The 23,913-nt window shown below is 44.3% G+C and overlaps 1 protein-coding gene across 1 annotated transcript in view; it reads left to right on the plus strand.

Moving 5' to 3' along the window:
* Positions 1 to 9,843: 9,843 nt before the first annotated feature.
* The window catches only part of PIGK (phosphatidylinositol glycan anchor biosynthesis class K), a 148,427-nt gene continuing 134,357 nt past the window's right edge, over positions 9,844 to 23,913 (plus strand). Inside the window, exons 1-5 of the mRNA XM_048496875.1 lie at positions 9,844 to 9,971; positions 12,724 to 12,777; positions 14,491 to 14,582; positions 19,884 to 20,019; positions 23,380 to 23,491. Of these exons, the coding sequence (XP_048352832.1) occupies positions 9,885 to 9,971; positions 12,724 to 12,777; positions 14,491 to 14,582; positions 19,884 to 20,019; positions 23,380 to 23,491 (481 nt within the window). The 5' untranslated portion in view covers positions 9,844 to 9,884. The remainder of the gene's footprint in view (positions 9,972 to 12,723; positions 12,778 to 14,490; positions 14,583 to 19,883; positions 20,020 to 23,379; positions 23,492 to 23,913) is intronic.

Here is a 23,913-nt window from a genome sequence, read left to right on the forward strand (position 1 = left end):
TCTAATGTACATTATTAATACAGCTGTTTGCTTACTATGTCGTATTATGTTACATAATACATCATACTATTACATTGTTCTTCCTATAAGAGCATGAAATAAAACATTTTTAGATAAGTACTGTTTAAAACTCTTAAAACACTTGGATGTTTTTCAGTTACCCTCACATAGAGTTCCATATGCCCAGTGGAACTTAACTTGAAATTCAGCCACTGCAGCCTCCTGTGCCCCCTGAGTCAGTACTGCCAAAACCAGAACTGAGCATGTTGCTGGGCTCAGCAGTAGAAAGCGGAAATTAGCCAATGCCCTCACTTCATTAGCGGAAATGCCCTTCTGCCAACAGAAAACAATGATTACGGTTTGGTGTACCATAACAGTACATGGTTTTCATTGCCTTCGGTTTTCATCAATTTCAGTTTCATTGATTTTTTTCAGTGAAAAATGTATCTCGGTTTTCATCGTTTTGCCTCGGTTTTCATCGATTTGCAGTAAGGTGCAGGGGTTTATAGAGAAAAATCACCCAGACAAAGCTGTTGCAGGCCGCATCTGCAACTTGTTTAATGACAATGTCTTGCCCCATTTCAGACAAATCTTAAAGAGGCATCAGAAACAGATATCTTTGGACAGCTTTCTGGTGCGACATTGGTCCACTGGCTCTGAAGCTGGTCCTAGTGTTATTGTTTGTTACTGTTTTCAGCTTTAAACACTATGTTTATTCAGCAAAAAAATGTGCTTTTGGTATGTTTTTTGGAGTGCCTAGAACGGATTAATTGGATTTACATTGATTCCTATGGAAAAGTTTGCCTCAGTTTTCATCGGTGTCGGTTTTCATCAATTCTTTTTGGACGGATTACCAATGAAAACAGAGGTTCCACTGTACCATTAACTGCACAGAAGCAGTTGCAACAGGCAAGCTACACTTAAAATAAATTATCGTTGATTTAAGCAGGTGCAATTATAATGATCACATGTAAAGACTTCAGTGAATCAAAAGTTTAAGTAGAACTATTTTATAAAAGAAATAAGTTATTTAAAAAGTAAAAGAATGTTTCAAGTGTCATTTTAAGAATAAAGGTGCAACTTCAAAACTGACCCGGAACTGTTTAGGATGACATCTAAATTCATATATCAGCTTAACACTGAGATAAGATGGGATATTTGGAGCTATTTAAGTGAAAGAGCTGTAGTGGCATAGGGTCAGAAAAGGGGAGTAACTGGACAGTACCCTCAGCCCACAAGCATGAAGTTAAAAATAATTATCACCTCACCTTCTATCATATCAAATCTTAGGCCGTTTCTGCACGGGCGGAATATGGCGGCCTGGGGACGGCAAAAACGCTGCCCCAGGCCGCCGTTCGCACAGGGGGCGCAGCTGCATCGCAGCCGTGCCGCCCTTGTGCCACCCGGCCGGCGCAAAGCCGGCGTTTCCCGAGTGCGCTGGGAAGCGCACTTTTGTGGAAACGCCGGCTTGAAGCCGCTGCCGTGCAAACGGCAGCGGCTTCAAGGCACCTCCCCCCCACTCCCTCCCTGCACTTACCTTGTCCCCGGGCCTCCGGCGTGTCGCCGAGGCCTGGGGACACGCCGACGCAGGAGCAGTAGGTCGGGGCGGTCCCTCAGGCCTTTAACGGCTGGAGGCCCGGGGACATGCTGGATCGGCCGGGTGATGGCACTCTGCAGCGCCATCATCCTGGCTCTTTCTGGGACCGTTCATGCGAACGGTCCCAGCGTCATCGGGTCAGCGTCAAGTACGCCGATCCAGCCGCTTCCGCCTCCGTGCGGAAACGGCCTTAGACAATAAATTAAATCTATAGCCTATCACAGCACAGGACTGGGGCAGTCTTAGTGATTCTGGAGCCCTGAGCAAAAGTTGAAAATGGGGTTCCAGAATTACTTTCTCCCTGCTGCTTCCTTTGTCAGGGCCAAGCAACCCATGGGCTGGAGGCACTACTTCTGCCAGAAGCCAGATTTCCAAGCTCCAGAGAGGGCAGTGAAAGCAGTGGCAGGAGCTCACTCTTCTTCTACCGCCAAGGGTGGTTAGGGTCTGCCCAGTATTATCTGCCCATTAGCTAAGATCTTAATAGGGTTTACAGCATGTGATTACAGTTGTCTAGTCTCATGCTGTGTACACATAGAACATATTGGGGAAGAGATGTTTTGGGGGATAGGAAAGGGCATCCACACAAAAAGAGAGTGTAGGCGCAGAAGGCATAAGAGGAATATACTCTGAAAAAGCAAAGGTTTTCTTTTTGCCCCCCCCCCCCATTACTTTCTTTCTGTAATGGGTAGTTGGCAACCATGATGCAGCTGAACAAAGAAAAATGCAAGCTTGAAAATCTATCCTTTTTCTGTTACTAGGCAAGCTTGATAGCCCAGCAGAATGCCCCTTGTTCAGAGTTATACAGAATGTGCAAATTCAACTGTTTTTAAGGTCTTACTGCTCCCAGACAGATACCTTGGATTTGCCCTTCTTCTAGTGACAGAAGAGAGAAACATGAAAATGTTTAGGCTCTTTGTCTAAGGAGAAGGGCAACAAAAGACAATATAGATTAGAAAGAAACAGGGCTCTAGTTCATCTTGCGTCAAAGAACCAGGTGCTGACATCTTCCAATAAGGGTCTTAGACAACTCCAAATGTTTTGGGGAAAGGGAAAATCTCCACCTTTCTTTATGATTGATTGACGATGATGAACTTTGGGGTGTATTCTTTTTACTGCTATTCTGATGTAACCTATAAAAGAGAGAACACACTGTCATTTTACGTGGTTCCCCTGATCCTGTTTTGCCCGTCTGTTGGCGTGAATAAAATATTTATCTGATTTTATTCTTTTGTCGGCTTAAGCTTTTTGGCTTAAATATTTTGAACCCGTTACCATGCTGTAACAAGATCATTTTACAGCAACAGTCAAAAATAAAAACACCATTGTTACAGCATATTGCTAATATTGCAGAACTCTTAAAGTTAATCAATTGACCTGTATCCTTCATTCCTATAACTATGAATGCAAAGTGAATACACCCCAAACAGGTAAGCAAGAGAGTAGTAGAATCTCTTCTTCAAACACTTGAGTTCTGTAAATCTCTCCCCTTCCCTAAGGAAGCCCAGACTCATGCTGGAGTTGGGGATCTCTCCCATAGTGGATGCTCCCCACCATTGCCTAGAGCTTTTATTGCCATTGGTTGCTTTATTCCCCTTTAATTTTCATCATCTTTTGAAATTTCAAGATATACATTTTCCTTTATTTGTTTAATGGAAGATGAAAAAGAGAGATGGTGAGACAAGCAGGCTGTAATTATTATCTTGAAAGCAGGCAGTAAAAAGTAGGGAAGAAATTACAAGGGAAGGGGATCAGAATGGATAGAAGACAAAAATTGACCAGCTTTTAGTAGTGCTTTATTCATCAGATAGCAAAGTCAAAAGGCATCTCTTGATGGAGGGGACTTTTGGAGAGTTTTGGAAGCCCTCAAACAGATTGGTAATCATAACTAATATCCTTTTTCAGTAGCTTGGCAGTCTACTACAGCCAGCAATTGCTGTGGTTGCAAAAAGTTCAATTCATTTTTCCAGGAAGCCAATAACACGCTATGAAAAATGCAAGTTCCCAAGAAGGTACGCTAGCTGGAGATCTTTATTCTCAGCAATTCTGCTGTATGTTAACAATGACAAAGTCATACAGAAGGTTCTTCAGAAAATAGTTACCTGCTTCACACTTCTTTGAGCAGTAAAAAGTTCCAAAGATAAGGGTTTTAGGGTTTAATTTTATTTGAATGAGAGAATGCTAGAATATTATAGTACTCTTCCAATCCCTAGAAGAATTGGTTGATGACTTTAAAATGATAATGACAATGACAATGACTTTAAGATTCAGAGACCGTTACTAGGCATATACTAATGACTTTAAATGATAATTACTTTAAAAGTCTAAACAGACTAGGGCACTTGAAGGATCATCTTTGTTCTTGTGCACCTAAGTGTAACTTAGATATTCTATGGGCCTAGTCCTATGCCATACTGCTGAAAGTATGAGTACCTCACTCCTCTTAGATATCTTAAGACATTTTTATTTCAAAATGTGGAGGGGGAGGGGAGACTTGCTGAAAGTGTTCAGACTTTGCTACTTGTATGTTTATTTTGTTTTTCAGGCTGCACTGTTTTAATTAATGGCTTAAATCCTCTACTACGTTCCACAGGGTTTCTCTTAGCAGTCAACCTTCCTTGCCAACCCCCGCTCCCCCAATTGCAGCTCAAAATGCATGCAGAAATGCCCCTATGGCACAGGATTTCCAAGAACAGCATGAGGAGGCTGAAATGGGTGACAATCATCCACTCCCATTTGCAGAAACCCTCCATGGGATGTAGTCCAATGTGACAGGCTTCTGTTTTGTTTAGAACACAAATTTGGTCTCAAATAGTGTGATTTTAGCAGATTGTTTTTTTGATGTTTTTTTATTCTTGGTAAGCTTGGCATTTAGGGTAAAGGCAGCATACACATTTTCTAAGTAAACATTCAGGTTATTTAATTAATTTTTCTACACTCTGTCATACTAATCAAGAAACTCTCAACACCACCTTCTCAAGGGGGCTGATGAGCATGCTGTATGGCAAAAACGCTAATCAACAGAGTTCAAGAAAGATATCCATGGAAGCTTCAGTTTGCAAGATCTGAGCAAGGCTGTTAGGGCATTTTGCAGGGTCGCCATGAGTCAGAAGCGCCTTGATAGCACTTAACACACACAATATGATATGGCAGCATGATGAAGTGGACTCTTGTTTGCAAATGCTTATGATATATTAGTTCTGCTAGTCAACATAACTCCCTTTTGAAAGAGTTGTTCTGTTTCCTTTTGAGTAAACAGGCATAGAATTGGGCTGATGATCTTTATGTGGTGGGATACTCTGGACTGGTGAATTGGTGGTGGGGGGTGACTTGGTGCAGAAATCATGAGAATCGTCGAGGATCCGTTTGTCAAACAGGTTTTTGTTCCACTGGTGCGCCAGAGAGCATGTACCGCGTGACTGGTGTGGTCAGGCCTGTGGCTGAGGGCTTGAGCTGTGACGGGATGGTGGTTTGGGGGTGACTTGGTGCAGAAATCATGAGAATCTTGATGATCCCTGTTTTTCAAATAGGTTTTTGCGCCACTGGTGTGCCATGGAGCATGTGATGCATGATTGTTTTGGTGCTGCCTGTAGACTTGGACATGCTGTATAGTTTCATGGTTGTTTCATTTCATTTCATTTCAATTCAAAAATCATATGAATTCAGGAGGATCCGTGCAGATCCTCATTTTACCTTTTCCCGCAATGGAATAAGTTCTTCATGCGCTATAGCAAGTCAAAGAAATTTCGAAGCTCGGGTCAGCAGGCCTTTCTCCACAGCTTAAGCGCTCACACATTGATTCATAGGTTAGCTATTAATCTGACGGCAGACACTCACACACATACACAAAGCACAATTAAATCAGTTCTGAAAATACTTAGCAGCCGCTCAAATAATAAAACGCACACTACCCTCGCTATCAGTTTTAGCAGCGTGGTACAAAAGCACAATGGACATTTGCAAGTTGAACCAAAACAGAATGCAATAGCCCAGCATGAAAGAGAAGCGCGATGCCTTTAAAAGCATCAATGCGGCCAGAGCGTGATGAAATTAAGGAGGAGTTACAGAATTGGAGGCAGCCAATGCACTTCCTTCTTCCGGATGGGGAGGTCCGCTGAGTATGGCTGCCTCTGTTCTTGCTCTGAGTTGTGTCTCTGGGGTAACAGTCATAGTAGCCCTTTTACTGGGCTGTTGCAGTCCAGTGAACGCGGATGGGGTCGAGGTACGCGCCGCGGGGAGGAGCTGTGGGGGTATTGGAAGTATGAGTATCTCACTCCTCTTAGATATCTTAAGACATTTTTATTTCAAAATGTGGAGGGGGAGGGGAGAGTTGTACTGAACTTGCTGAAAGTGTTCAGACTTTGCTACTTGTATGTTTATTTTGTTTTTCAGGCTGCACTGTTTTAATTAATGGCTTAAATCCTCTACTACGTTTACGGCAGGGCAGGGAAAACAAGGCCCGCTCACTCCCGCAACGGGGCAAGTGAGGGGGGTTGACGTGACTGCCCAGCTGGCGGCTGCAGAAGCATGCGCCCTACAGGTAGCAGTGCGGAAAAACAAGGCCCCGCTCGCCCCTGCCCCGGAGGAAGCGATGGGCGGTCTGCGCACCTAGCCGGTGGGCGGCAGTAGGAGCGTGCACCCTGCAGGTAGCAGGGTGGCACAAACAAGGCCCGCTCATTCCCGCAATGAGGCGAGCGAAGGGGGGGCCGTGCAACCGCCCGGCAGGCAGCGGCAGTGCGAGAAACACAATTCCTGCTCTCCCCTGCAACGAGGCATGGAAGGGGGAAGGGTGCACGCCTGCCTTGTCAGCGGCTGCAGGAGCACGCGCCCTGTAGGCAGCCAGGTGGGAAAACAGGGCCCCGCCACCCCTGCAACGGGGTGAGCGGGTGGGGGGCTGCATGGCTGCATCCTACAGCCAGCAGGGGGGAAAACAAGGCCCTGATCGCCTCCGCACTGGGGCAAGTGAGGGGGGGGCCGCACGCCTGCCCGGCTGGCAGCAGCAGAAGCCTGCTCCCTACAGGCAGGAGGGTGGGAAAACAAGGCCCGCTTGACCCCATGAAGGGATGAGTGAGGAAGTGGACCGCAGGCCTGCCAGGCCAGTGGTGCCAGGAGCGTGACCCCGGAGGTTGCTGGGTGGCAAAACAAGGCCCTGCTCGCCCCTGCAATGGGGCAAGCGAGAAAGGAGGCCACACACCTGCCCGGCTGGCATCATTGGAGAACATGCCCTGCAGGTAGTGGGGCGGGGAAAAACAGGGCCCCCACCAGCCCCTGCACTGGAGCGAGCGGGGGGGGGGGGCTGTACCGGCAGCAGGGCGGGGAAAACAAGGCCCGCTCGCAACTGCAATGGGGTGAGCGAGCAGGGAGGCCACCTGCCTGCCCAGCCAGCCGCTAGCGGCAGGAACACACGCCCTGAAGGCAGTAGGGTGGGAAAAACAAGGCCCCGCTCACCCCCACCCTGGGTGAGCGAGCGGGGAGGCTGCACGCCTGCCTGGCCGGCGGAGTCATGAGCGCGCGCCCCGCAGATGGCATGGCAGGGGAAAAAAGGCCAGCTCGCTCCTGCAACGGGGTGAGCAAGGGAGGAGGCCGTACACCTGCCTGGCCAGCGGCAACTGGAACATTCGTGCTGTAGGTAGTGGGCGGGTAACAAGGCCCACACATTCCCACAACAGGGCAAGTTGGGTGGGGGGGGAAGGCCGCACGCCTGCTGGCCGGCGGTGCCCAGAGCACCTGCGGTAGCAGAGTGGGGAAAACAGTGCCCCGCTCGCCCCTGCAATGGGGTAAGCGTGGAGGAAGGTAGCCCACCTTCCCGACCGGCGGCATCTGGAGCACATGCCCTGTAGGTAGCCGGGACGGGAAAACAAGGCCCCACACGCCCCCACAATGGGGCAAGTGAGGGGGGCACACACCTGCCCAGCCGGCGGCAGCAGGAGCCTGCTCCCTGCACGCAGGAGGGCAGGAAAACAAGGCCCGCTCGCCCCCACGAAGGGATGAGTGAGGGGACCGCAGGCCTGCTTGGCCGGCGGCGCCAGCGGCATGCGCCCAGGAGGCTACTCGGTGGCAAAACAAGGCCCTGCTTGTAGCGAGCAGGGGGGGCTGTACCTGCCCGGCTGGTGGTGACTGACCATGCGCCCCGCCGGCAGCAGGGCAGGGAAAACAAGGCCCGCTCGCTCTTGCAACTGGGTGAGCAAGTGGGAGGCCACCCGCCTTACCGGCCAGCCGCCGGCAGCAGGAACATGCGCCCTGCAGGCAGTAGGGTGGGAAAAACAAGGCCCCGCTCACCCCTGCCCCGGGTGAGCGAGGGGAGAGGCTGCACGCGGCAACCGGAGCATATGTGCTGTAGGTAGCAGGCGGGTAACAAGGCCCACACATTCCTGCAACGGGGCGAGTATGTGTGTGTGTGTGGGGGGGAAGGCCGCACGCTTGCTGGCCAAAGGCACCCAGAGCATGCCCCTGCAGGTAGCAGAGTGGGAAAAAACAGTGCCCCGCTTGCCCCTGCAATGGGGCGAGCAAGGAGGAAGGTAGCCCACCTTCCCGGCTAGCGGCATCCGGAGCACGCACCCTGCGGGTAGCCGGGGGGGGGGGCGAACAAGGCCCCACTCGCCCCCACCATGAGGCGAGTGAAGGGGAAGGCCGCACGCCTGCCTGGCAGGTGGCAGCAGGAGCCTTTGCTCTGCAGGTAGCAGGGTGGGAAAACCAGGCCCCGCTCACCCCCGCCCCAGGACGAGCTGGGAGAGGCCCACAGCGGGGCAAGCGAGTTGGGCGGGGAACAGGGCAAGCCTGACCAGGGTGGCCGCTGAAAGAGATGCCTATTTAAAGGCAAACTTTAACCTGGGTCAGCCTCCTGCACATTTGGGAAACCCGCTCCTGTGGGAACATTAGTTCACCAAGCAAAAGCATTCCTTCATTTCTCTGCTAACCATATCTTCCCCGTTGGGAGAGTATTCAATGTCTACAACTTCATCATGAAACTTTAGATGCTGGCGAACCCAGGGCCGTGTTGGTTGTGAGGGGGGAAGGGGCAAGGAGACGGCAAGCCCCCCTCCCCCCCAGTCTCCCACAGGAGAAAAAGAGGGATAAATCCCAACTCCTCTTCTTCCTCTTATCAAAATTCCTACCAATATTACATTGGCAACATGTCCACTTGTGGAAAATCATTCTACTGCTGGACCTCCCCAGTTGGAAAAGAAAATTAATTGTCCAAGAGGAAGGAAGACATTGCTGGCCAAAACCTGCCTCAGCAAACCCAAATTATTGTTGCCTCCTGCAGACCAGGGAAGAAAAAGTTGAACAGGAAAGTCAGGGATCTATGCTGCAAGCAGCCAAGTCCACTTTCAGACAACTGTCTTATTCCATATGTGCATGAAAATGCCTACCTTTCCATAGCGACAGAATATTTCCTAGATGGTTCCCCATCCAAAAATTTACCAGGATGGACCCTGCTTAGCCTCAAAGACCTGAAAGAATCTGATTTGCCTGGGGCAGCCAAGCCATAGGCAATCTTACGTGTCTGTACCTATGGCCTTTGAGGTCACCAAACAAGAGCCGTGCTGCTTTCTGAGGGCTAGATATCTCATCCTTCCCGATAGAGGATAAGCGCAGCCAGCCGCCCAGCGAGGGAGAGTGGGTCTGGGGCCAGCCGCATCTGGGGAAACCTGCCCTGCGGAGAAGGGTCGAAAGCGGCATCCAGCTCGGCCAGGGCTGCCGAAGCTGCGTTCCCTCTGCCCAGCAAGGGGACTTGAGGGAAATCCCCATGGCGGCCAGAGCTGCCCGGCCGGGGAAAATGAAAGTGATGCTCGCCCCCGGCCCGGACAGTCCCGAACATGCTCACCCCGCTCAAGCGGGAAAGGCAAGAAGATGCCATGGAAGAAAACTCAGGCTCCCCCCAACCAGCCGAGAGAAAAGAGCGCTTCATTCCTTGGGAAAGAAATACCTACGCAACCGCCTGCGTGGAGAGCATCTGCAAATCGTCCCAAATCACAGCTGGTGAGCACAGCACATGGCTGGCACAAAGGAAGGCGAGCCTCTTTAAAGTCTCGGTTCGCTCCTCCTTTCTCCGGTGATGCCAGCCGTTGCCAGGCATGGCTCCCTTTCCATTTCTGCCCCTACTTGGGCGGCATCTGCTGGTTTCGCCTCACCCCACCCGGACAGCAACCTCAGCCCGTGGTGATTCCCAGCTTTCTATGCCTTTAAAAGCATCAATGCTGCCGGAACGTGATGAAATTAAGGAGGAGTTACAGAACTGGAGGCAGCCAATGCACTTCCTTCTTCCGGATGGGGAGGTCCGCTGAGTATGGCTGCCTCTGTTCTTGCTCTGAGATCTGTCATAGTAGCCCTTTTACTGGGCTGTTGCAGTCCAGTGAACGCGGATGGGGTCGAGGTAAGCGCGGGGAGGAGCGGTGGGGGGATTGGAGCAGCCTGATCTTAGGTTCGCTCGTTTAGCTCGTAGGTTGGGGTGCAGCTGTTGGGCAACCTTTTTGAATGATGAATCTTTGCTGTGACATCTAGGGCAACCACTCTTCCAGGGCAGCGACTCTTCTGACAAGTGTTTCTGTAAAGCAGGGATACTTTATTGAAACGGATTTTGGATTTTTTTTGGGGGGGGGGGGGAGTAGCAAGTGTAATTCAGTCTGATAATAGAAAGTTAAGCTGTGCACTGGCTTTCCCTGCATTAATTCACACATCAGTTGGGGCTTATTTTATTAATTTTATTAATATCACTTCGATAAGTCTTCAAATGCATCATGAAATGCCTTGCGCTTGTTTTCATGCGAAACATGGGTGGACCAGGAAGCTAAAACAGCCCTAGAAAAGCCCCATCCCCATGATGAATAGCTTGAGGGTGAGGAGAAGCTGCCATGTTCCTCTTGGCGGGGCTAACAGGGCAAAGCTGGGAGTTTTTTCTAGGTGCATGGCACCCAGTCTGGTGCTCCTGCAGCTGGACTCCTCCTCACTGGTCTGCAGGATGATGCAGTTGATGAGAGCCTCAAGTAATTTAGCTGACCTTGAGTGCTTTTTTCCCATGCTGGCTCTGGCTTTTGGCTGGTGGGTTTTCCAATACTGACTCTTCAGGAGCTGAGCATGATAGCAGTGGCACCGGTGAGGGGGATCACCATCTCCATTCCTACCCTGTTGGACCACAAGGAAGGCTGCAGAAGCAGAGCCCTTGCAGGCCTCTCTAGATTCAGTTGCAGTCTGGAAATATAGATGAAGGGCTCCTTGGTTGTCAGACTGGCCTCTTGCAAGTTGGTGTGAAAGTCTTGGCTCCTACCTTTTTGCTAATGCAATTGCAGTAAAAATGAAGGTGTTATCCCGTTGGTGCATCTAGACAGCAACAACCTACCACTGCCAGGGGCCAAGCATAATTTTTTCCATTATGGAATCTTGTCTCCCACATATTCCATTATATAAAAGGCTAGCCATGGGGGCAATCGCTCACTTCCAGCCAATTGCCGCTTCCACCCAATTGCCACGTACAAACTTCTTGGGGCAAGGTTTAGAAACAATGTGTAAAAAACAACTCAAAACAGTGGAATGTGGTGGTTACTCACTGTCTCACATGTTCACCCTTATCCCCCACTGCTGAATAATTACAGTCACTGTGCCATCTCCAGCCGCCTGAGGAGGGACAGGCTCAGGCATTGGCTGCTCCCTGTGGGATGGTTCTGACTGATGGCAGTTGCAACTGCACTGTTAACTGTTGCATGGTGATACAGGCTTCCAGGAAGAGGAGCAGAGAAGAAGAAGGAGGGAGTCGATGACACAGGACTGAGAGGGGAGAAAGGCAGGAGGGGTTGCTCCCTTGGTGGTTGCCATTAACCTTTGTGTGCCTATGCAGGCATCTAGGAACCGGAGGAGGGAGTTGGTGATGCTGGCCAAGGGGGCAGGAAAGGCAGGAGGGGTTGGCTCCCTTAATGGGTGCTGTTAACTTCCCAGCACTTTTCTAGAGCTTGCTGTATTTGTGTGTACTTTACTTCTAGTACAGGGGTAGGGAACCTTTAACACTCAAAGAGCCATTTGGACCCGTTTTCCACGGGAAAAGAAAACACTTGGAGCCGCAAATAATTTTTGACATTTAAAATAAAGATAACACTGTATATATTGGGATTTTTTTTACCTTTTACTCCACTCATTCTGAGAAGCGCATGGATGCGCCCGCCCTGCTGCCTGCAGGGCGGGCAAGGATGAAGCTGGCGGCTTGGCCTTGCCGGCCGCCAGGAAAGCCCCCACCCCGCTCCAACGGGGTGGGCGAGAGGGGAAGCCCGCGGCGAGGCCCAGCTGGCTGCAGGCAATTGGTGCGCCTGCTCTGCTGCCTGCAGGGCGGGCAAGGATGAAGCCGGCGGCTTGGCTCGTGGAGCTGCAGTGCAAGGGCAGAAGAGCCGCATGCGGCTCTCGAGCCGCAGGTTCCGTACCCCTGTTCTAGTAGTTTAATAAGTCATAAAAGAAATTATTTTACTTTGTTTCTAAAATAACACAAGCAGACCATGTAATGATAACATGCTTGTATTCTTTCCCACAATCTAGGCACTATTTCCTGTACTTAAATGTCATTCCTGGCATATCAGAATATTATTTTATATTTATCCGTTTGTCATGTTATTTGTTCCCAATACTTACATTTGCTGAAGGGCCTTCACAGCAGTAAACTGAGAATTCTATACAGAAATGTATGTGAACACTCAAAGAGCGTGTAACACACGTGTAACACACATAGTAACCCTATGTGTTTTTGTTGTGGGTTTATGCATATGGGATTTCCACAAGTGAAATTTGGAATATATCCTATATAAAATATTTTTTAAATAAAAAAAAATATTACTAGTGTATTGTGACCTTTATAAACTTTCTTGGGACTGTGGCTTTGATCTGATATTAAATCGATTTTAAATGGCTTTGCACAGACAATGTGTAGCGTGCAATTAAATTCTAAATATTATGTTTATGGCTTAGCCAAAACACATACCCAGTTTAAACAACAAACAAGTACTCTGCCAGTGCCTCACTAATTTCCTTGGAACTACTTCTAGACCTCCCAATTGTTAACAAATTGGCTTTGAAGGAAGACACCTGTTTTGGTATAGTTCAGCAAGCTGTGTTGTTTCGCCCTTATTTTCTATTGCCTTTACTTTCAGGAGCAAGCAGAACAGTTTTTTAGAAGTGGGCATACCAACAACTGGGCAGTTTTGGTGAGTTTTTCTACATCTTCAGGTTCAGGAAGGACAGCTTACAATCTGTCTGGGTAAAACTGTATGCTAATGTTGGTTTAATGGCATTTTTATATATTGTCAATCATTGTAGCAGCTATGATAGGAACCTAAGAATAAAATTGTATCTAATATAAATGGGAACCAAAACACTTGGGGTGCAACATATGGAATGGGATGTAGGATTCTTGAAACCTGAGATGACCAAGTAAATATAACATTTTAAATTGTGAATGAAATGCTTTAAAAGTAAAAGGCTACATCTGTGCATTACTGTAGAAATCCAGAATGCTGCCTGATTGTCTATGGCCCCAACCAGAAGGTAAGCCCTTTGGGGGAGGGCGGTATATAAATCCAATAATAAATAAAATAATAAAGGTAGAGTGGAATCAGGAGGGGAGAAAAGGATGGACAATGAGAAATTGGGGTCCAGAAAATTGAGAGAGAGCAGGAGCAAATATGGCGAGCGGACAAGGAGATAGCATGGGGATGGAGGCCCAGGGGAAAGGTGTAAGTCCCCTGCCTATGCATAAATATTACTTATATTATTAATTGCATGTCATAAACTTTGGGTAAAATCCAAGCACTTCTTGTGGTGATCTCTGCTTACAGTTAAATTATTGCACTGCACTTTATGAGGGTCTGCCCTTGAAATGTGTTTGGAATCTTCATTTGGTGCAGAATGTTGTAGCCAGGATACTGTCTAGCGTGGGTTGCAGAAACCATATCACTCCATCTTTAGATCAACTATACTGGCCCTCAACTTGTTTTCTGGCACAATTCAAGTTGTTGGTGTTGAACTTTTAATCTTATGGCCAGTAGACTGAAGTACTGCTCACTCCTTTATGGCTGCTGTGGTCATCTTCTGAGATCCTGTTTTGAGTGCCCTTGCTTTCTGAGATTAAGTTGAAGAGGGTTGTTTTTGGTTATGGCACCAGAACACTGTAGCTCTCTCCCTAGAGAGATTTGCCTGTGCCCTTCTGTGGCCATCTTCCATGAATGGGAGGAAAATTTGTTTGACATTCCCTTAGTGATCCTTCCTTCCTGCTGTTTAATTGTTCTTTTTATGTATGTATATTTTGTAATATTCGTATGTGTATTTTAATTTGGTTTTAATTGTTTGAGTAGTATTTTTCTGCTTGGGTTTAATGTGCTGTTTATTAGGTGTATTTTTAATGCGTTGGCTGCCTTGATGGTCCTGAGGGGGATAGAAAGTTGGGGTATAACTTCTGTAAATGAGATGAAAAATTAATAATTTCTCAGCTTCTCATTACTAGGGATCCAACCTGGGAGTTTGATCCTATCTGGAAGCAACATATGTGTTCTTCAGTAAATTATGGTCCTTCCTGTGGTGCCTTAATATTAATGTAGCTGGAATGAAGATCAAATCTGATGAAGTAGTTGGGAAGATTTGTTTTCCATAAATAAATTAACTTAGGCCAGAGTCCAGTGAAGTTATGTGCCTATAATAGGCTGCAGAAATCATGCATGCAAGATGTTTGAAGAGGCAAGGTGCTTTTCATTTTAAAATGAAACTGAATGTTTAAGCACTTGGTGAAAACTTCAAAGAATCTTTGTTTGTGTTCATTATTCTCCCATGTGAATTCATATAGGAATTTTGGATTTTTGTTGTAGGAATCATTTATCTGCTTCTTAATATCTGTTCATACACATGTGTACTGTTTTTCTCTTTAGGTATGTACTTCTCGATTTTGGTTTAACTATCGCCATGTGGCCAATACCCTTTCAGTTTACAGGAGTGTCAAGAGACTAGGCATCCCTGATAGGTAAGAAAATATTCAACGGTTACCTTTTTAAAAGTAATAGTGCTGTTTGTAAATTTCTAATGTTATAATTCTGTAGGATGCTGCACTAGCACAACAGGGCACAGGCTTAGCATGTTTATTCTTACTTGTCAATGTAAATAAATGATTTGTGATGTTATGTACCTGGCAACCAAGGGAACTGTGGTGGCAACTTGAGTGCTCTACCTATGAGACAAGGCAAGAGGAACAGAGAATGAATATAGTCATGCTATTTTCATTCTTTGGATGTTAGAGGAGAGAATCCTATTGGTGCTACTTTGAAAAGTAAGAAAGAATTGCCATGCAGTAATAAACAATCTCTTTTGGCTCTCAAATATCAATTTGTGGTTGACCTGGAAGCTGACATCTCACTATAGAGAGGGTGCTTGGCAATCTGAATAGTTACACTTTTGATCCCCTCATTAGTTGCTAGTAATTTGATTTGCTTGCCAAGCATAGCCCAATGTGCCCTGGTGTCCCGGGACAGAGCTCTCTCACTCCCAAAACGGTCCAAAATGGCCAGGTGGCATCTCAGAAGACTGAGATCGAAGTGGGTAAGCTCTCCTTGAAGGAATTAAAATCTGAAAATTTTGGCTACTTGAGGGGGGCCTTCCAGCAGGAAAAAGCCACCATGAAGGAAGAAATGCTAACCATATATAGAGCTCAGGTAAACCACGAGCCTTACACCTCTTCCTTGTAATTGTTAATGTTAGACTGGGGAAGCCTAGGTTCAAATTCCCACTGAAGTGCAGTGGGTGACTTTAGGTCAGTCTACCTTTCTGTTGGCCTTCCCTACTCCATGAAGTTGTTGTGAGAGTAAAAGAAGGAGGAAAAACTTTGTATTCTATTCTGAGATCCTAGGAGGACATCTGAGATGAAATGGAATGTAGTAGAAACAGAGAATGCTTCTGGAGTGTGCTCCTTGTTTCTTCTTTCTAATTTCCCTTTTCACAAAAAATAAAATTGTGGAAAAATTTCCATGCTGCTCTGTTATATATATATTCTACTGTCCCCACTAAAAGGGACAATAAGTTAAATAGCTCATGCTGCTCTTCTGTTTCAGTATGGTTACTGTCTGTACTCTCAGTTATGTTAATCAGTTCGTTCGGCTTGTTTACTGTTTTGCTAGAAGACATTCCTGTTTCTATTCTTTCTGATAAGCTTCTAATGGGACTTTTATCTCTCGGCACTGGTTCATTATCGGCTAAGATTGTGTACCGGTTTGTTACTGGAATTTGGAAGAAGTCCCGGATTTTTGGTTGTTTAGCCGTGGGGGGAGGAGAGTTTTCTTCCAGCTCTCTAGTCCGTTTTTTACTCCCCATGTTAAATTTAAAGCCAGAGAGTTACTCCCATACAAAGTTATATTCTTCTTCTTAAAAGAAAGGAGAAGTTATTTAAAGCTATAAAGAAGTAATTAGAAAAAATAAGCAAGCCTTATCGGAGAAGATTTTCGAACGGCCACTCCTGAGGAACCGGAACCGGAACTCGGGCACCAGCTGCTCTGTTATTTTAGTTACATCTATCAAAGTAAACTTGAGACTGATGACTATTTACTATTTAACAATCCATTCCATGGGGGAGGGGCAGGGGACGAAAAGGTTTTAGAACCAACATGACTCTGGCCAGTCCACTTGGTAAGTGGCACATCCTCATGAGAGTAACTTTTGCCCACTCCAGAGAGCCATGTGCCAGTGGGAAATTCCCAGGAATGGAATTGACTTGTCGGCTTCATCAGGCCTTCCAGCCGGGGAATGTGCCCTTTTGCTGATAATTACTTACACTGGCAAAATTGCAGGTGCAGCCCATTGGGTTGGATAGGGTGGTTGCAGTGCAAAATGTAGGTTTCTGTTTTATTTAACCTTTCTGAGCTGCTGGGAAACTCTGTGGAGGTGGTATATCTGCACTGTCCCTGTCTGCCACCTAACTAACTCCTCCTTCTGTGGATTGGGCTGCCCATCCTATTATTGTGTTGTTCTAAATAGTGTTTAGAATATTCTATATACATTCCATGGTACTGAAAGATATAAGGCCAGCCAAGCCTAAAAAACAAGGACTGTATATATAGGGATACAAGGCAATGTGGTATAAGCAGTTATTTTGAGTGTAATTTCAACAGATACTTCATAAACCGTTCATAAAGATTATTCATACAGATATATTGTGGTTATTTAACTGGATAGAAAGGTAATAAACACACATATAATGAGAGCATGTCATAAACATTGTCCATGAGGCACGAAACCTGCAATAGTCATATTGCGTTCCAGTCAGTAGAAAGAGTCAGTATCTCCAAAATTCAATGAATCAAAAATATTTAGATGAGTTGTGGTAGTTGGCAGCAACAGCTCCAGCAAGTGATGAAGAAACCACAAGCATAGGCGAAAGCCATATCAAAGAACGCCGCCAGCTAGTCCACTTTTTCAATAGAAATTTCTTCAGTGCGTTCAGGTAATTCTATTAGAAATAGCTGCATAAATATAAACTGTCATTTTAGATGTTATTTTAAATTGTGTTGGACATTATATATGTTACATCTTTGTAGCAATATGGTAACAGTTGCTTTCATAAAAGCAGCGAAATCAAACAATTTAACGTCATCAATAAGTTAACATTTTAACAGATATAATTTTGTTCAACTTAAACATGCTGATGATCAGTTACAGTAAATGATACAGTTACTTACAGATTGAATTCTCTTATTTATGTGTTTAGCTAAGTAAAGCAGCATACAGCTTCTACCTTCAGTGAATCATCTAGTTACAAAGTAATGTATAACTGCCTCAGCATCAGCATGTTTAAGTTGAACAAAATTATATCTGTTAAAATGTTAACTTATTGATGACGTTAAATTGTTTGATTTCGCTGCTTTTATGAAAGCAACTGTTACCATATTGCTACAAAGATGTAACATATATAATGTCCAACACAATTTAAAATAACATCTAAAATGACAGTTTATATTTATGCAGCTATTGAAGAAATTTCCTATTGAAAAGTGTTTCTTCATCACTTGCTTGGAGCTCAACTCATCTAAATATTTTTTGATTCATTGAATTTTTGGAGATACTGGACTACTGACTGGAACGTTAATATGATCTATTGCAGGTTTCATGGACACAATGTTTATGACATGCTCTCATTATATGTGTGTTTATTACCTTTCTATCCAGTTAAATAACCACAATATATCTGTATGAATAATCTAAGTTTATGAAGTATCTGTTGAAATTACACTCAAAATAACTGCTTATACCACATTGCCTTGTATCCCTATATATACAGTCCTTGTTTTTTAGGCTTGGCTGGCCTTATATCTTTCAGTATTGGTTTGACTGTATATATTTGCTATTCTGTTTAATACATTCCATGGTAGCAATGTGACTGCTTGTTTTCCTGGTGGAATTTTCTGTTGCTCTACGGGGGATTTGTGTATACACACACACACACACACACACACACACATACATACATATATATATGTGTGTGTGTGTATATATATATGTGTGTATATGTGTGTGTGTGTGTGTGTATATATATATATAAAAGCTTAAAAGATTGGATAAGGAACAGTGACAGTGTTCTTTTTAAAATAGAATTTATTTGGATGACACCTTTTCTTTCTTATTTTTTCAAAGAAAAAAATCCATCTAAATGCAGGTTTTCTTCAGAGCTTCAAAGAGAACTTGTCATCTAACAATAAAAGCAATTAGGAAAATGTTTTTCAGTTCTTAGCACAACTGCCTAAGATTTTTGTTGACGCACCGCATTGTGCTCCTACATTCCAGGGTATTTTTTCTTCTGTTATAAGACAGAATGGAATAAAATTAGCTTGCTTGTAACCATTGGGAGTATATATTCAGTATAATTGCTGCTCTTTTAAAAAGCTAATATGGTGCCATAATGTTGGGCAAGTTTTCAGTAGAAGAAATGGCAGATTATCAAAGTATTTCCTTAAATGCAGAATGACCAGTATGTTTAGTAGCTTCTTACTTCAGGAACAACTTCATCCAAATTCATTTAGCATAAATGTCTCCCTTCTCCTTTTATAAATGTGCAGCCTAATCAACACACAGCACCCAGAAACATGAACTTCCTGTGTCCAATGCTCTCTATGTTAATGATTCAGCATAGAGGGTTTTGAATGTGATGTATTTGTCAAAGAGTTTCTCTAAGACAAGGTAGATTTCGTTTTGTTTTGCCAGCTGAAACAAAGGTGACTGAGATGGAGTTTATATTCCTGTTTGCATTCTTGTTCTTGGCCAAAAGAACCCCTTAGAGCGTTTTTAATCTCTACAAAAGAATTTATCGGGAAACAAAAATCCTGTAATTTTTTCCAGGATGTTAGTAAAAGCAGACGGGAGAACAACAATTCCGTTAAACTGGTCTAGATAGCCATGAGTCCTGTCTTGGATCCTTCAGAAGTTTCTGCTGATGCAAGGAATTTCTGTGAGCAGAGCAAGACTTCTGTTGCAACCCCAGATTGTCATTAAAATGCTGATCCTGGGAGACAGAGAACTCCTAGAAACCAGTGGGAGCATATAGTAGGCAAAACCACCTTCTCTTCCATTAGTGGAAACCCTCTCTGTTGGGCAAGTTTTGGGCAGAGCCCAGGTCTCTGTTTTATAACCACATCAAGATGATAAACTAGTTGGCAGAGATCATGCTTTACGGTAATTTCATTTGTGGGCTTCCCACGATTTTTTCTCATTTTTTTCCTAGCAAATATGGATGTAATATTTTTCAGAATGAGTATGTTAAATTTTTTTCTCCATGCTTTGTAAGGCTAGTTGGAGTGAAAGAGACAGTGACTTGCCAATTATATTTTATGTGGATTTTTCTCTGGGATTTTCTTGTTGAATCCTGATGCACAGTGTATTATACCAAAGTTAGTGATGACACAGTGGTAGAGTTAGTCGAACCCACTAGCCAGAACAAATGCTACCGATCAGTCTTCACTGATCTATTTTCAGAGTTACCTTGTAAATTTTCTTGTATTTGAGAAGGTTTGTATAAACTGTATCAATAGAAATTTAGTTTTGTGAACTGTACATCACTGAATGTGTATAGATAAGGTTACTCATATCATTTGTGAAGGCTCTGTTGGTTGTGTTTATGGTTTAGGTTAGCCACAAAGAGACTTTCTTCAAAAATAGGGCTGAAATAACTAAAGTGCTTTGCAAAATGAGTATGCTTCTTGAAGTTTGTATTTAAAATGAATTTCTTGAAGGGCTTTAATTTCTGCAGCTTTTTGAAGTTAACATATTTTTATTTTATTTTCCTTAGCCATATAGTCTTGATGCTTGCAGATGACATGGCCTGCAACCCACGGAATCCAAGACCAGCTACTGTGTTCAGTCACAAAAACATGGAACTGAATGTTTATGGTGATGATGTGGAAGTGGATTATAGAAGCTATGAGGTTAAGTATTAAGCAAATCCTGAATGTAGTTCTTGATGCTTAGAACATTAAGGTCCATCAGTAGAGTTACAAACTATTACTTATGTGTGACCAGTGTGATCCCAACAATTGAAAAGGAATTGCTCCTAAATGCAAGGGTGAAGCCGGTAGGTGGGTACTGAATAAAATTCTACTTTGGCCCTGCAGTGGTTCAGAAGCTGCTGTCAAAATCTGAATTTAATGTTTCTTTCATCAATATGTGTTTCTGTAATATGTCATCTTTGCAAGAGTGTATTATAGTATGTCAGTATTTTTATTTTGTAACCCGGTTTTTGGTAGCTAAGCAGGGTCGGCCTTGGTTAGTACTTGGATGAGAAATCCCCAGGGAAGTCAGGATCACTACAAAAAGGCAGGCAGTGACAAACTACCTCTGAATATCTCTTGCCTTGAAAATCCATAAGTCAACTGTGACTTTGACAGCACTTTTCACCACCATTATAGCATTGCAACACTGAGAATATATACAACTTTATCAATTCTTTTTAGGGAGTGTTTGTTTAAAACAGGGGTCCCCAAACTACGGCCCGGGGGCCAAATGTGGCCCCCAGAAGGCATTTATCCGGCCCGCCAGGCATGGCGGCAATGGCTCCATTCATGTGCAGTGGGGGCTCGAGGGAGAGGAGGAACCAGCCCCAACGTCTGTTGATGTGGGGCACGGGTCTGGTGGCGCAGGAGGGTTTCCCACTGGGTTGTTGTGCTTACAGTTGCTTGTCTGCCTTCAGGCCCCACACAACCCGAGAATGGGGCTACCCACCTCTGCCCCTGCCAACAAGGCCAGCTGAATGCAAACAGGGTGATCCCCACCCCCCACCCTGTGGGACCGGCTGGTAGGCAGCGAATGGCTCTCCGTGGCTTTGACCGTTGGATCTGCTGGAGAGAAAACAGAGCCCTGGAGATACCCACGGCCTTTGGGGTCTGCCAGATCAGCTCCCTTGGGCTCCTGGGCTCCTTTCTCCCCAACCAGCCTATGCAACAAGGCAATGCCCACAGGTCTGCTCTTTTTCTGTGACTGGAGTTGCTGCTTTCTAAACATTGCTGTTCACAGGCAGGAGACATATTTGTGGATATTACCTCTATGTAAAGAGTTTGCCAACCTCTAGGGGAGGCCTTGGAGATGTCCCAGAATCTACAGCTGGCCTCCAGGTGACAGAGATCAATTCCTAGAGAAAATGACTACTTTGGGTAGTGGGCTCCCCACCCCAAACCCCTTCTGCCTTTCTCAGAATTTGCACCCCAAAATCTCCCATGAATTTTTCTCTTGACCCAGAGTTGAAAACATGTGTAGCAATGCCTGCTCCGCCCTTCCCTCACCGGCTACTCCATGTGTTGCTCTCTCTCAGGCTTTCTTGTTCCGCCCCCACTTCCCATTGGCATCAGCCAGGCTTGGTGAATCGCTTTCGGCTGGCTGCTAGGGAGGAAAGAACCCAGGAAGATAACTCTGATCCTGGGTTAGATGTAATGCTTCATTGGGAAAGTTCTGCTTTTTTTTAACAAGGGAAGGTATTCCACAGCCTTCCCAACAATATTTGGAGCCCACCCTGTACTTGACATACTTTGGTCACTGTTCTAAAAATAGACCATGACAGAAAGGCTGAAAGGTGAAATTAAGCATTTTACAATCATTTGTGCATAGGAATTTGTTCATAGTTTTTTTTAGTCCGGCCCTCCAACAGTCTGAGGGACAGTGAACTGGCCCCCTGTTTAAAAAGTTTGGGGACCCCTGGTTTAAAACATTTGTTAGCTATTTTTCCAACATAAGGTAAAACATTACTTTAAAAAAAGATAAGAACAATAAAAAACCCATAAAAGTCAGTTTAAAAGTTTAGAATTTATCTTCACTTTCAACTATTGTTTTATGTTGATAGTTGAACAGTTTAAGAAACATTGATCATATTTCATAACATTAACTGGAAATAATTGGGTTTGAGATGGAAGAGCTGCTTTCCCAAGAACTTGCATCTTCTTTAAAAGCACAGACTGAAGAATTACTAGTCTTCTCCCCCTGCCACATGTGTGTGCACGTTTGTGTGTGTGTGCGCATGTGCACAGATTTATTTGTGGCAAACTGATGGGCTTATGCCTAGTCACATAAGAAATTTTCTTGTAATGGGTGACCAGGTGAGCAGTTTATAGAAGTTAGCTGACTTGGCCTATTTTCTTATACCAAGCATATAACATTTCACCACATACCAAGCTGCTCATACAGCATAAGTTCTTATTGCAGCATTCATTACAGGAAATGAGAACGAGCTAGCACATACATGTGGTATGGATATCTTATACATGGCTTGACTTTTCTTTGTGCAAACATGCCAGCTGTTGTACTTCAGACCTATCCTTTAGGCTTAAAGAATATACTCATTATATATGAAATGTGAGAGCTATTTTGTAATGATTGCACTCTAGTAACTTTTTAGTTCAGGTAATAAACTTTTAGCATGCCAAATGCTTGTAGAAATGATTGTGGAAAAATGGAAAGATTATCAGTTGGATGCGTGTCTTGCTTATTACATAGATGCTATTTATTATTATTATTATTATTTTTTATTTGTTAGACCGCCCAATCCCCAAGGGGCACAAATAAAGTTTTAACTCTAGGCATTTCTTAAAGGGACTCATTAGCATCTTCTCAGTGCCCATTTAAAAGATCTATAAGAAAAGGTTTATAAGAAGAAACTATTGAATACTGGAGTCATTTGATTTCTTAAAACAGAATTGATCTGCAGTGATTTATGTGCTGAGACTTTGGCTTTAGTTTACAGCTGTCACGAGCCTGAATATTGTGGTGCTTTTTGAGCTGCTGTAAATTTGTATTCCGAACCAGAAGCTCTGATATTTTATGGATTTTTTTGTTGTTTGCAAGCCAGATGGATAGTCAGATGTTTCTACTACTGGTATCTCATTTTCCTAGAGTCTCGAAGGGATAATATGTATTAAAATATATTTATTAACGTTTTGAGATGGTAACACATAATGCTGCTAGGTAAACAAGCATAAGTTAGGTTCACACAGATGAAGTCACACAATGTGACGGGTGTTCAAATTGATGAAGGTATATTAAAAAAATGGAAGGGTGGTAAATGTGTGCTTGATAGGATAAGTTTCAGTAATAAAATTTATTACTGTTCAGTAACAATGAATCTAATGGAATATAGAAACTGTATTTGGTTATGATGAAATGTGGCAATACAGCCTAAGCTTATTGATTTACTATTGAGCTGTGTAAGCATTACTGAACTATTTTCATGCATTTTGAGAACCCTATCTATTGGTATTCCTGCACATGCAATATAGTATTCATAGAGGAAGTTGTTTCTTCAGGTTACTGTGGAGAATTTTTTGCGAGTATTGACAGGAAGAATCCCAGCAAGTGCACCTCGTTCAAAACGTCTTCTTTCTGATGATAGAAGCAACATTCTTATATATATGACAGGTAATTGCAGAATTTTTTTCCCTCCAACACTCTTCATGGTAATCACCAGAATTTACTTAGAATAAACTAATACCAGAATTTGGAAGTGGATGGAATGGTTTGGTTTCCCTCAGCTTGGGAGCACTGATATACCAGATATAAATTCTGGAATTTCAAGCCTAACTTTATTCTTGTTGAAAATTTTCATTAGGTTCTGGTTTAACACAAAGCATAGGAAGAACCTTATTGTATCAGAATTATCATCCTTATATTCCAACATTCTATTTCCTATTCTGGCAAATGATACTTCAAAAGGCTTACCGTATATACTCGTGTATAAGTCGACCCGCATATAAGTCGAGGCACCTAATTTTACCACAGAAAACTGGAAAAACGTATTTACTCGTGTATAAGTCGAGGGTGGGAAATGCAGCAGCTGCTGG

Source organism: Sphaerodactylus townsendi, linkage group LG05, assembly GCF_021028975.2.
Source record: "Sphaerodactylus townsendi isolate TG3544 linkage group LG05, MPM_Stown_v2.3, whole genome shotgun sequence".
NCBI classification, from domain to species: Eukaryota; Metazoa; Chordata; class Lepidosauria; order Squamata; family Sphaerodactylidae; genus Sphaerodactylus; species Sphaerodactylus townsendi.